This window comes from Corvus brachyrhynchos, unplaced genomic scaffold (genome assembly GCF_000691975.1).
Source record: "Corvus brachyrhynchos isolate BGI_N302 unplaced genomic scaffold, ASM69197v1 scaffold34, whole genome shotgun sequence".
Lineage (NCBI taxonomy): Eukaryota > Metazoa > Chordata > Aves > Passeriformes > Corvidae > Corvus > Corvus brachyrhynchos.
In genome coordinates this window covers 8138845-8153856 of record NW_008238126.1, presented here as the reverse complement: position 1 = coordinate 8153856, position 15012 = coordinate 8138845, and the positions used below count along the sequence as shown (strand labels likewise).

Here is a 15012-nt window from a genome sequence, read left to right as displayed (position 1 = left end):
CAGCATATGACAATCCACCACACAACTTCCCTACCCCTGTTCCTACACCCAGGAACACGCTCCAGCCCCACACGGAGCAGCGTGGTGGGAGCTGCAGCCTCACAAACTCCAGGCAACAACATCAAAACCACACCATTCCTCCTGGAAGAAATGCTCTGCAGCAGAGTGACCTCCTGGCAGCTCAGGAACATCCTCCAAATGGGAAAGGATGTCAGAAACTGTGGCTGTGAGTCAAAACAAGAAATCTCCACCTTGGTGCTGGCATCAAGATGCCACCTGACCCAGGGCTCTGAGCTGGAAGGAGGTGAGAGGGAAGGATCTCTCTTTCTCCACACCCAGCCTGGAGCCCCCATTTCAGCTGCTGGCATCACAGAAGATTCCCTGTGCAGCTGGGACACACTTGGTGATGCAAGAGGAGCTGCTTTGCCCAAAAGGAGGAGGAAGAGGAAGAGGAGGAAGGTGGGTGTCTCTGCCTGACACTTTTCTACTCCCAGGATGCAGGGCAGCATCACCCTGCTCCCAGCCTGCACCCTCCAGCTCAACGCCTCACCCGAAATGTCAAGAAAAATAATGGAGAAATTAAGAAAAAGCCCTCTGACTTAACCCAATTGCAATATTTATTTTGAAAAAATTACTGAATTACAGAACAGGAAACCCACTAAATAAAACCAGCCAGGCTGGCATTTGTCTCTGTTGGAATAGAACACTTTCTTTAAGCCATGTTAATATTTAGCCTCTCTTTTTTTCCCATTTGTATGTATTTATTTTAACAGAGGGGCTGGGATGTGACCAAGATCATTACACGTGTAACACTGCAGTGAAGTGATAATGTGTTTAGGGTTAAATGGGAGAAACATGACATTTGACTAATAAACTTTTTCCTGTGTTGTGACTCCATAAACAAAGGGAAACACACTGTGCTGCTGCTGCTGCTGGGAGGAAAGGGGAGCTGGGTGGTTTTTTTTTTTTTTTTGCAAGGCCTTTGTTTCCTCCACACTGTATCATTAGATTCAAAGAGGTTTCGCCGAATACAACAGATATGAAATGTGTGATGTTCATTTTAAAATTACAAATACAGCCTGCTATTGACCATCTAATTATGCTGAGTTCCATTTATAAACATAGCTAACCACTAAGTTTATAGAGACTTTTTGTGCTGCTTTAATAGGATATTGATCGAGAGCAAGGTTTGAGTGGACTGCCATTGAATTGTGTAATGGCATACAAAAGGCAAGGTCACGGCAACTGTTCACTCTATGCCTGCAGTCTATTTTTTATTATAATCTTTTTTTCTCCCTCTCATACCCAAGCCCACACAGAGAGTTTTGGATAGCAGTGCTTTGCTAAGGAATATAGAGTATCTTTTTAAACGTTAATTTTCGTGCTGCTGACTTTAACTGCCTTCACTACTGTAGTGCTTAGTACAGCAGAAAACATACGGGCTGCAGTTCAGAGAGAGCAGCTCTGTCACACCCCGGCTTGCACACACACGCTCTGTGAGGAGGGGAACAGCCTCTCCTGCTCTCCTGGGCTACAAGAAACCCTGCACTGGCCAGCCCAGCCCCTCCACAAGAGCCAAGGTGTCCCACACCTTGCCTTGCACGTGCTGGGATTCACTTCCCCTGCGGTCTGTTTGGGCTGGATGAGAGGCGCGAGGAGGCTGCGTTTCCTCAGTCGCATCCGCACTCCGTGCCTGGAGTGCTGGCAATCCCTCTCATTCCCAGCCCTTGCCCTCATGGCAAGGACACTTCAGCCCCTGCCTCCATCCCCAAAGCTCCATCCCCAAGCCTGGCATCTGCTCCATCAGTGTGGCAGGATCCTGAGCTTCCCAAAACGTCCTGCCCACAGAAGCACCTGTGGAACTGTCTAAGTGTTTCAGGGATAATTAGCTGGACCATTTCTGTGTGTACACAGGAGCAGTGAGGAAGTTTGTGTGCTTGTGGTGCCACAGGCTCATCAGAAGGATTAGAAGTGCCCCCACTGCTCCTGGCAGCTCCTCCCTGCACACAGCACACGTCGAACCCAACGTGTGGCATTTTCAGGCCAGGGTGCAGTCAGAATTCCCTTGTTTATCAGCACGAAGAATGATGTCATTTTGACAAATAACACGCCACCAAACAAATATGTTTGATTTGGCTCTAGCGAATGTTCATAAATCCTAAATCTTTCTTCACATCCTGGGCAGTGCAGTTTATCTGGCTGCTTGAAGGACCTCCAAGGGAGGAGATCTTCCCAGCAGCTCTCTCTGCACAAGAGCACATGGTGCAGACTCAAAGCCACGAGGGGAATGCATTCCCCATGCCTTTCTCCCTGCTCCAGCCTGCCATGACCTCCCAGCCCTTGCCAAGGGAAGGGGACACTTGGCACCACAGCCACCCCTCTGCCAGCACCTTCTGCAGAGGGTCTTCTCCAGTGCCCTGCGATAGCTGCCCACAGCCTGTGGAATATTTTCCTAACAAGGGGAGAAAAGGAGGAGGTTTCACTTGGCCAACAGCTGGCTGTCAGTTCCCAAACCTGTCCATCTCTGATGCTTCTGCCTCTGAGCCTTTTGTTGTCAGCACAGACCTCTCCAGAGAGGGAAGAATGAAGCCTCTGTTATCTGGAAGGGTCTCCCCAGTATCTGGGGTGACAGACAACACTTAGGAGCTCACACCCTCTGCCTGCTAATAATGGAGGAGAACTGACAGCATGAGCTGCAACACCCACATCAGATGGGTTGGAGAGGAGTCTTTGTTTTCTCAGATGCACATCTATGATCTCTTTTCTCTGTTTTACTAGGCTCTGCAAGACTCAGCAGCTGGGCAGCATTTCGAAAGAAAATCTGCATCTATAGGACTGAAGAAAGCAAGTTTCTGTTACCAACACAGTCTAGACTTGTTCAATAGCTCACAGAAAGTGTGATGATCAGCACTGATAGGCAAGATAGATAACAGTAACAGCTGACCTTTCACTTGATTAATTCATTCCCCAAATCTGCATGATGAAGACAACTGCCTCTTACTTGAGACTCCTTCTCATGTGGACCTCTGGGAACTTTACTATATAAACCTGGCACATAATTGCTACCCACAATATTTTGTAAGATTAATTTTAGATAACAGGCCACGCCCAGTTAAAATTTTTGGGGAACTCACGTATTTCCATCATTGTATTACCCAAAGCAAGCATTGAAAATAAAGTAACAGTGGGCATAGATAAAGATGACCTTTTTGGAAAGAGGACTGGTCTCAAATCAGGACACAGGAACACGCAGACAACCCAGAGAGGGTTATATTAACTTTAAAAGACCTTGCCTACCAATTTAGGCAAATATGCAGCAATTACCTTGCTGCTCTGTTATGTTAAATAATTCTTTGAATATGATCATGTGAATTAATACTGAGTTTTCTGGGAATATGCTGCTAGACTTGACACTAAACATATCCTACTGGGTAGCCAGGGCATGTCAGGCTGTGGGCTTCTCAGACCTCATAAAGTAAACAAGGTTAAGGCTGGTCAGTACATGTCTGGGGCATCTCCAAGGAAAATCCAGGGTGCTATCAAAAGCAGCATAGCTAAATCAGTTGCTGGCACTCTTCCCTCTGAGTCAGTTTTGAAGTGATATCCCGATATGCTTTGGGGACACTATTTTTGGTAGAGGTGCTGGCTTGTAGACAGGATATAAAACGGAGGTCTTGACCTCCCAGGATTATTAAAGAGCCCATGAAAAACAGTGCAAACCCCCGTGTCTGGAACAGATAAAAGCTGAATCTTTATATTTTTCCCACCAACACCTTCTTTCTTATTTCTAATAAAGTCCATGCTCTTTCTGCGTGCAGGTGCCCCATCCTTGAAGGTGGTGCATGTCAACTGCAAGCAGAGGGAACATCTCAGACACAGCTCATAATTTGCGAAACATGCTGAGTGCTAGGATTTCTGATACCCAGTGTTTCAGTTTAGTTACAATAAAATATCAGGGAAAATTAATAAGCTTGAAACACGATGCTCATGAGGTCAGTGCCAAGCTCTGGGGGAGGCTGGGAAGGCTCCAGGCAGGAGTGGGGCACTTTCCTAGGAAAAGTGCACACATGGAGCACGGCTGACAGAGTCCAGAGGCAGCTCTGCTGTGCAGGGCTCCTACAGCCAAGATAAGATTGTGGTGAAGTGGGATGCCTTGCAGAGGGGGAGGGTGAATCCTTTGGGCTTCAAAAGCCTCATGCTGTCACACTGAAATGAAGTGACATAACACGGAGACGTTCAGATCCTGGTGACAGCCTGGGTTTGTCCACCCTGGCTGCAGGTACCAGCCAGTCTGTGCTCTCTGGACAGCCAGTTAGATGCCAAAGCCTCTGCTTAAGCACTTCAGCAAGTGAACTGATTTGCAAATGTGCTGAGCACTCAGCAGCTCCTCTTGACTTCTGAGTCCTCTTAACTTTGCCCTTCTCTCAAAATTCCCACCAGTTGTCAGGGAAGGAAGCTCAGGAGAAATGTTTGCTTCAACATTTTTCTCTCTGCCTCTCTCCAGGGCATATAGCTCTCATGTATATCCCACTCATCATGCTCTCCTTGTGCCATCCTATTTTTGAATGTAAAGCCAATTTACTAGCTAGTGTCTTTCCAAAAGAGGAAATAAACCAGGAAAATCCTCTGAGAAACTCTGTGTTCTGACTCAAAACCACAGATTTTCTACTAGGTTTGTGCCAGTTAGAGATTCCAGCCCCAGAATGACTTAAATTACATGCCCAGAACCAGTACACAAATAAATATTTCTGCTATCTAAGAGAAGAACCATTTTTATCATTTAAAGACTGCACAGCCTAAGGTTTTTAAAGGGGCATGTAGTTGAGGGTTTCACCTGGAGCAGTGGTGACTGGTGACCATCTGATGTTATCCCATAGCTCCCCTCTAGCTGGAGAAAGATCACAGACTGGTTTGGGTTGGAAGGGACCTTAAAGATCATCCAGTCCCACCCCCTGCCATGGGCAGGGACACCTTCCACTATCCCAGGGTGCTCCAAGCCCCATCCAACCTGGCCTTGGACACTTCCAGGGATCCAGGGGCAGCCGCAGCTGCTCTGTGCCAGGGCCTCACCACCCTCCCAGGGAAGAATTTTTTAGATCCCTAAAGAACTTGTTCCTACACGCCTGGCTTAGCAGCAGTGTCTCTGCAAGACCCTGTCCATACTCCTCCCTTGGACTATCTGGATTATGTCATAGCAAAATACAATCAATGCACCTTTGATCAACGGAACAGGGTGGTGGCAGGTACTCTTAATTCAGTGTTGTTAGTGAGTATTGACAAGCCTGTAATGATCATGCTGCAGCATGTCACTCATGCTGGGGGCATCAGCACTCTTTAAAGGTCAAAACCCAAACCCTTCTAGAAGACAGAATTCCATACAGTTAATGGAAAACGTGGGCCTGGGGAAGTCAGGATGTGTGAGATTATCAGGGCTGAAGCTGGCACTGTTGTTGGCACTATTAATGACTTCAGCAACTTGCAGGTGCACAAACCCCAAATTCAGAGAATATCGTGAGCTGGAAGGACCCACATGAATCATCAAAGTCCAGCTCCTGGCCCTGCACTGGGACAGCCCCAAGAATCACACACACAGGCAGGTTCACATGGCATAGATTAACACAACGTGAAAAAACAGCATCAGAAAATTTCCAGGCTTATGTGCACAGATCAGGTAATTTCCAGAGGTCTGGTTATAATACAGCCCTTGGATCCTCCCAGGGATCCATGGGAAGCTGATTTCTGTATGCATTTATCTGCACTTTGCCCATTTTCAGCTGGGTGCCAGACAAGCCTATCAACTTGCACATGCGAGTTTGCAGAATCAAATTATTTATCAGCTTACTTTAAAATTCTGCTTTTTTTATTTTCGCCCATTAAAAGAAGTGGCACATAAATGCTGTCTACTGGCAAGAAGAGGGGAGAAAAGAGTCCAATTTTCAAGATGCTGTTTCTGAATTGAGGAAGGAAACAATAAGAATCAAAGGAAAAAAAAAAAACCACCTTGAATTGAATTGCAGAAACCACATAAACTGGCCACAAAAGGATACTTACTTTGTGAGACTCTTACTAGCTCAGTCACACTGAAAACACCTGATGTGACAAAACTGTCCTGGAAGCCCAAATGTCCTACAAAACAAACAGAGTGAGAGAACTGCGATTAGCTTTAAGCATTTAATGACAGTATTCTCAAATACTTTACTTTCATTTAGAGTTAAAATGTGACATCTAATTTCCCACTTAGCAGTAATTATTGTTTATGTAGGTGGGTAACCAGTCATACAGCTATGTAGGCTGCTTTGTGGTTTCTATCTAGAGGTTAGGAAAGCTAACATGACACATCAGCAGGGAGATTTTTACATGTTAAAGCATCTCAACAGGAAATCTGAAACAAAAGAAGACTATTTTAATAAACGGTTACCTTGGATGACCCCTAATGACTTCACAACTGAAATGAAAATACTGTACCTAGGAAACAGACAGGACAGCTAAGTTCCATAATCGTTTTGAACGTTATTCTCTAAAGAAACATCTGATCAGGATTATCTACCCATTCATTCAAACAAAACAAGATTTAAAGATGTATTCTTCATTTTTCTAAGGTTACACTAGGGGGATCTTAAAAGAGCAGATGGTTAAAAAAATTTAAATTAAGGCCTTTTCAACAACAACAACAACAAAAATTCTAACATTTAGAACTAGGTTTTGAAAAGAAAAATAAATCTCTGCATAAGAAAAAGTAATAACATTGAACTGTGGACTGTCTGGAGGAACCAGGGCGGACGCATCCACGCTCGCCTCCCTCGTGCGAGGAATGCCTCTACACTTGGTATCAAAATGTGATGGCACTTTACATAACAGTATTTTCCTTCTTCTCTGCAAACATGCCTACCACCAAATGTTCATTTAATTTTCACGGGTATGCTCAGTGACAAAGGAGCGGCCGGGCTGCAGCCCAGCGCGGGCGCGAGGGCCGGGATACGGCAGCTCAGGCGGGACAGAGCCGGACCTCAATTAGAGGGAGGGCTGCACTCGGCCGGCCAGGCTGACCTCCTGCTTTGGAAATCAGGGTCACAGGAGAAATCGCAGGATAAAGGGATTATTAAAAGAACTGTAAAGTCCTGCTTGCCCACAGGATAAGTGGCATACCTTTTTAGGCTGTCCTACTTAGAGTCACTGATTCCGGCGCACGCACACATTTATTATTGAATGTTTTGCAGGGGCACCATCTGCTCCATCGTTAATTGTTTGTCGGGCTCAGTACGATTTCCCTGCATTCCATATATTCTCCTGCACCCCACGCTCATCCCAGGAATACCTGTGCACCTTTCTCTAGTGACCAGAGCAATAGGACTAACAGCAGCTGCAGGTTGTACTCCTGGCTTTTTTTGGGGTTGTTTAAACAAACCCAGCATTTCTACCTGTGGAATGGGATGCAAAAGGAATACATCTTCTGTACAGATCTACAGAGGGTGGAATGTCAGGCAATGTGTCAGGGAAAGGTTTGAGAGAGATCTGGAGGGAGATGAGCTGTTCACCTCCAGCCAAGATCTCATGGAATTCTGCTCCTACACAGAAGAAGTTCCCTCTTTCTCCTAGGAGCCCACAGTGCCAGATGAACGCAGTCTCTAAGCTAACAGACTCGAGACAAGTTTCTGCATCAGGCATGTTTTTATACTCCAGCAATAATGATGAGTTTTCAAACTGTGTATATGTATATCTTTGGGCATCCTTGTGTATGTGTGTATACATATGTATTATGTACACAAACATATAAATATACACAAATCTGTCATGCTCCAGCTGTAGATAAATGTACTATAAAATATTGAAATTGATGCTGAAATTCAACACAAACAAATTCCTCAATCTGCAAACAAGGTTTTTATTTACATCAAGAGAATAAATTTTTCTCTACTTCAAATGAAAAAAAATGTTCTTACAAGCTTTTATTTTTCCTTATTTTCAATTTAGAAATAGCTCCCAGATAGCAGTAAGTGCTTTTGCCTGATCTGCTTTGTATTTTCCCACAATAAAGGTGATGACTACCTCATTCTGCTTTTTAGAAACAGTTGCTGCCCATACACAACGTTTGTTCACCGCCGATTTCCCAAGTATTTTTAATATGAAGATCTACTTTTCATATGCTGCAGCAGACCTGCCTATTGAATTAAATGATCTGTGAATTAAAAATAATTCTCCTAGGTCTTCACTGAAACCACTCATGTGCCTAAAATTAAGCATATGCTTAAGTGCCTTGCTGGATCAGGGCCAGGATGCTTACTACTCCGCAGAGCCCTTCGGAGGGAAGCCAGTCTATGCTATGTAACTTCTCACACTGTGCTCATCATGGCAGTATCTGAGCAACTTCCAGAAGTGCATCCAGCAATGCCACGAACATCTGCCACGTGCTGTTTTTTTCACAGCGCACCACACTGGCTCTGCTCTGGTGTCCACTCCCACCTGCATTTCTCAGGCAAGTTCCCGCTGCACAGAGAGTGAAGGTGAAATTTAAATATGGAAGGAAAAAAAAAAACCTCAAATCATAGCCATGGTAGGATATTTGGCTGATTTTTTAAAGGGAATGTCTAGAGCCCTTTGGAATTACCCAGTGAAAATGTGATTGTCGCAAGGCGAACCACATTACTTTAACCTGTCATACACAGGTAAAACCAGAAATGGAAGTGCCATTTTAAATACATTCTAACTCTCAGGGCATGAGAGAAGATGAGTAAGTTATCTTGGGCATGCTGATTTCAATATTCCTATCTTGGGTGCACCTGAAACGTCCACTTACTCCTGCAGGAGCCTTCCTTATAGGAGTACATGTAATAGTAATCATTAAACAATAGCGTGGTTAGATTATCCTCCTTCAATACTGAAAATAAACATTTCACAAATGAAAGGTGAATTTCACAACTCTCCAATTCGGTATTTACTTATAAACATTAGGAAATTGGGGGCTTGTCTTGCCAATCATTAATAATACCTTCATACCTACAAAAGCCATGTCCTTGGCTTAGAGCTGTATCATGAATATATTTTGATGTACGGTTGGTCTGTGAATTTGCAGTTCAGTAGAACTCCATGAAATTTTAAAGGTTTGCCTGGATGGCTCACACTGAAAAATCCAGGCCTAAGACTCTCATTTTTGCTGAGCTGGGGTAACAGTGAGAGAAGAAAACAAGGGAAATAGTACAAAGAACCTAAGTGTGTAAAAGAAGAATTACTGGGAAACAGCAGCATTGCCAAGAGATGTGAAGTTAACATTATTAACTGGGGTCAAAAGGCAAAAACTTATCAATTTGGCTGATTCACTTAATTTTGAATGAGAAGGAAAATAGTTATAGTCAAGCAATTACATATGCAGATGTTAGCATTAACGAGCTCCTGTACTGAAAAGATGATTAAACATTCTGAAAGCTCCCAAGATTTACTTTTCATAGGGCACTTTACTGGAATAATTGAGCTGTGATAATTTTCCTCAATATCCAAAAGACAGGACATTGAAACTGCTGTGTATGACAGGTTATGTCTGCAGCTTTGTGCAACAGTCACAGTTTGGTAGCAAAGCAGCTGCTCAAAATGAACCTTGCAGGGTTCATTCACTCAAATTTTGGGTACAAATTAAGACACGTGGCTGGCCAAGGCAGGCCCTGACTCAGCAAAGCTGTTGGAGCACGTGCTTCATTTCCATCACATGCCTGACTAAAGCACGTCCTCACTGCCCTGCCAAACAAAGATGGGCTGACAACCTTAAGGAGGAATTAAAATAAAAAGTTGATTCATTCCTTCAGTCGAGTCTAGGGGCAGGTAGGGCTTAGCTCATCACCTAAGATCTCACTTTGGCCCACAGAGATGATCATCTTTCCCCTAAGGGGGGAAAAACCCCAGGATAATAAGACCAAATTGAATAAAGCAGATCAGGGTGGTAACTAATAAATCATTGTGCACAACAGCAGAGTGTTATTGTACCAGGTACCCATGGAAAACATCTTCCCATAACTTGATGGCTGCTTCAACTGGGGAGAAAATTTGCAATGCCATTTACATATTCTTCTTTTGGATCCCAGCAAAGAAGCCAGAAGAAAAGGCTTCAATTGCTGAAGCCTAATTCTGATCTCTCTCAAAGAAGTTTTAAACAAACCTTTCTACACTGATCAAATAGAGTTTCACCTCATTTTCTCCTAATTTACACTGGCAGAGGAGAAATCAGGATTAGGACTTGTTGTCTAGTGCTATTTGTTTTGAATTATTAAGCAAACATTCCTATTTCAATGAGTAAACGTGTACAAAGGCAACTAACCTTCGTCCTAAAATCGAGTTTACAGGGAGAGTATTGTCTGCTTTCCCAATTAATGCAGTAAAAAGGAGTCTCAGACGTTGAGCTACCAATCAAGAGCTTGTGTTGTAGCTTGAGAAAATCATGACTGATGCAATTACTTTTATGTAGAAAGTCTGAATATAGTCTATAGGTTAAAGTTCATCGGGTTATTGTTCCTTAATTGAATATCTGAAGATGTTTTCAAGGTGCTCAAGGTATTACTGTTATTTAATTAGCAGGCTTCCTCGTGCAATCCAACAGTATTATTTTTGCTATAAAATAGTTAAATTGCGCCACAAATATACAAGGTATTTTCTAAACAGAGATACAGCTGGTTTCCTGAAAGCTAATAAATAAAACCAGGAGAGAGTAACTCCTTTGAAGATGGAAAAATCCAAATCCAGTTATTTTTCTTCCACTACAATCTGTGTGACAATGTATTAAGCTTCAGAGAACAGCTTTTTGGGAGACTTTGATTACTTTTCAGTGTTTCAAAATTACACAAGTCCCCCAAACTAGCACTGAACCCATTTCTAAAGCTTTTTTTCATGTTTAGCATCTCGCTATACATAGCCATCTTAAAACCTTAAAATAGTAATAATCAATTAGGGTCTCAAGCCTATTATCTTAACCAAATGCCTGATTAAAAGAAAAGCCCTCTCTGCTCGAAGTGCAACTTGATTCCTTTTGGTTTTATCCTCTATCTAGATAATCCCATGTTTCACAAACAATGCGGAGCAATAATGTTGATGAGAAAATTAATGTCTGTATCACACAGCACATGCAGGCCTGGAGAGAGGGGATGTTATCAGAGGGAACCCGGCTCACCCTGAGGACTCCCAAAAGATTAGCTGAGGAGGATGGGGGTGAGGGAGTTACTCCTAATCTGCATTCACCAGCAAAAAAGAAAGGACTGAACATGCGTGCTTCAGTCAAGACCTTCATAACATTTACACTCTGCTTAATTGGAAGGTGAGTTTATCAAGGCTGGGCTGACCCAGCTGAGGCAGCCCCACCACTGCTGAGAAATAGCTCAGCTCTATCCCACGCTGGAAATACAAAGCAAGATCCAGGGGGCTAAGCCGAGTATCTAAAAAAACTAACTCCATATCTAAAAAAAAATGGAGATTGAAGAGACCACCTATGCCAGCCACAGTACTCTGTCTAAGGGAATGTCTGTGCCAGTCCGATGGCAGACAGCTCCAGGCTGGGATACTGCATGTTGCAACAATGAAATCTGCATTTACCAGCAGCCCCCAAATACTGATCACCGGAGCTGCCATGGTGGCCTTCTTTTAACTGCCTTGTACAAAATGCACTCGTCAAATTTGTAAATGATAAACCTTTAATGGTAAATTAGACCGCATTTTTAATTCATGGACATTTTATAGAAGAGTTAAGCAAGACATTATACATTGCAGGTGATACAGAAACATCTCTCGTTCCCTGACAAATGCTCCCACTCCTATTTTCGCTTGTTATTTCCAATTTAATTTTAATACCACAGCAACAGCTCACCTTGGACAAATTGCACATTTTCTTATGGAACGACTGCGGGGCCACATGCCACAGACGCTGTTATTTCCCCTGGCTCGCTACCTGCCTTTGGCCAAGGTTTTAAGAAGCACCAGAACTTTCTTTGTGGCCCATAGCAGGATGGATTAGACCGTCCAGGGCATGTCGTGTTAGTACAATAGAGGAACACTTTTAAGACTTTAAAGTCATGTAATACAATTCTAGGCTGGATCTTTCTTGTTAAAAAAAGTAGAATGGGAGTGATTGAAAGAGAAAAGGGCCAATATTTGACAACAGAAATCAGCATAACCTCCTAACAGCGGCAGTCATGGATGACTGCCCTTTGACCCGAGGAGATTATGTGGGATTTCAATGACAACAGCTGGAAGTGAGCATGTGAGAATAGAGAACACAGATCTGAGGCCTCCTACAAAAGACTGCACAATCCCTGCCCAGATCTGAGTGTTGATTAGAAATTGTTTCCTGGTCCTGGCTTAATAGACTGTGATAATGAAAGTTTTGTTAACCCTTCACAATATGCAAAACCACTGGTAAATGATTTGCCTTTTTGGGTTTTAGCTAAAAAGTCTATAACCAGCAGACAGTGAAATTGTCTGTCTAAAACTACTTGTTTTTGTGGGTGCCCAGAGCCCAAGTTCAGCTCCTTTTCCATATGGTTTGTGGCCGCTGGGAATCAACGTCTGCTGGGGGCGGCTTGGAGGAAGGATTCTCACCCTTCCCTAAGGAACCCACCTGACCAGGGGTCCTCCAGAGGTGAATCAGAACACAAATACATGTGTAACCTCTCCCTGCATGTTACCATTCCTACTCACGGCACTTCAGAATCTCTAATGAGAACAATGCCTAATTATTCTTTTAATATTTATCATATTGAGCTTCAGTCTGGGTTGTGAATTAATAAACGTGGACCAGAGCAAATGTGGCATCAGGTGTGTCACCAACAGCCTGATCCTGCACGGATCCACCGCAGCCTCAGCTCTTAGGAGATTCAACTCATTTTATATTTAAGTGCAGAGATAGGGGAATTAATGGAAACTTATTACCGTTAATGAACCGATTACAGATTGCAATCAATCACGTCAGGTTTTGTCCAAGTGGTGGCACACGGATAGTTCCTTTCTCTTGAAGACAAAGGTCTTCTTGAAACACTGAAAGCATTTCAATTCATGTTAAAGCCCTTGTGTAATGGAAACCATTCCAAGATCTAAGATGTCTGGTGTGGTTTTTCATTTCTGATGAGTCCTAACATCTCTGGGTACTTTTCAGTACTTGCGTGTGTGAGAAATCAGTTAATACAGTTTTCTGATAAAATGACAAAAATTTAGAATCTCCCTGTCTACCATAAACCCAATTGGATGAAAAAACCTGCATTAATACTGATAGGGGCCTATAGCTTGAAAAACAACAGATGTCTTAAATTAGCATATTTCTGTTTCAGGTCCTCAATCCAAAAATCAAATATTAAAGAAAAGAAGAAAAAAATCATGGTAAATGGTCATACTCATTTGGCAGCTTATAAAATAATGTGCCTCCTCAAAAGCGTTTCAAAGTAAATGAGACGAAATCTACCTTGGGATAATAATTCTGGAATATTTATAGCATCCAACAATAAAAAGAGTAATAAAAAGAACAGCCTGCCTCCCTGAAAATAATAATATGAAGGAGTTATTTATCTTCGTATTTTCATATCAACCCTGGTTACAAGAGCAATGACAGCTGCGATCTCCAAGGTCTGTGGTGATATTGCCAGTGACTCAGTGTCCAAATGGAGCTTCCAGGGAAAGCTGGCAGCATGTGCTGCTGCAGGGTGCTCCCTGGGCACCCACCAACAGGCTCACACCCACCCCATGGCAAATATGGGCACTGGAGGGGAAGACCCAGAAGGGGATACTGCCACCCCTGCCCATCTACCCCTCAAATGCCTCTGTAAAACAACATCCCAATCATGAGTGTGGCATTGCACTAACCTCAGGACCCCCCAGACAGCTGGAAAACCTCCTAAAGAGAATAATGTAAGGATCACAGTTCTATCCATGGGCTAGTTTTTGATGTCAGCATCTTATTTCTGGTGGAACCTGAGAACAAGGGCTTGTACAACTCGTTTGTCTGCGGCCAATTGCGCATGCTCCATCAGCTGCCCTTGCTCCTCTCTCCATCATCTGTCCTTGCTTGCCTCACTCCTCACCAAGTATAAATTGGTATTTTGCCTCCTGAATCCGTCCACTGGTTATTCCGGTCCGCACGCCGCCAGAGCATGCCTTGGAACATGCAGAGTCTACTTGGGTTTACACTGCTCCAAATTAGAATTTAGCTACAGTATTAATGCCATAAATATTATTGTTCATGCTGTGTGAAGAACATCAGTGTGAAAATAAATGTAAGGATATTTAAAAACTGGTGTGGAATACTTAGGTATTCAGACTAATCACGGGCTGAAATAAGCACATTTGTTTCAAATCCTGTTTATAGCACTGCAGCCCCTCCCTCCTTTAAATCTTCCTCTTAACCATAGTGATGTTTATTGAATACCTGTCATTTCTCCAGCAGCATGTGCCAACAGCGGCTCACCAGTGCCAGGCTGCATGAAAACCCTTCTGTCTCCTATTCTCCAAGGGGCTCCCTTAGATCAACCACTACCATACCCAATACACTGAAACCCATAAATTTGCAGATACTGTAGTCAAAATTCTTAACAGGAAAGTGCACCCATTTTGCCCAGTGTAGCATACTGAAATATCACATGGTGAGAAGCATTTCTCACCATGTGTAAACTGTCAATTTGATTTGAAATTAAAATTTTTGATTAACATGAGCATTTCTGAGCCTCCCGCTGGCAGCAGCCCTATTGCTGAAAAGTGACATGATTTGTGACACACATGCTGTACAGAAGCCCCATGCCAGCAATTGTTAAAACCATTTTCATTCTACTTTAATACGGTATGACACTCAGGAAAATAATTTTAATATCTAGGAGAAAGAGGGTAAAGGCTTAAGGACTGAAGTCCTTTATGGGTGTAAAGCGGGATTAGAGCAGCACGGAAAATCAGCATGGAGGTCTCCCCATCTCACAAGTCATGTCTCTTTTCAGCAATAGGAACCATCTGCAGGAGGCTAAGAAAGGTCCATGCTGAAGCACAAAGCCTTCTTTTAAATCC

The 15012-nt window shown here is 43.3% G+C and overlaps 1 protein-coding gene across 1 annotated transcript in view; it reads right to left on the bottom strand.

Moving 5' to 3' along the window:
- NFIA (nuclear factor I A) overlaps window positions 1–15012 on the bottom strand; it is a 322110-nt gene that overhangs the window by 55142 nt on the left and 251956 nt on the right. The window contains exon 4 of the mRNA XM_017733521.1: window positions 6052–6126. Coding sequence (XP_017589010.1) covers window positions 6052–6126 — 75 coding nt within the window. The remainder of the gene's footprint in view (window positions 1–6051; window positions 6127–15012) is intronic.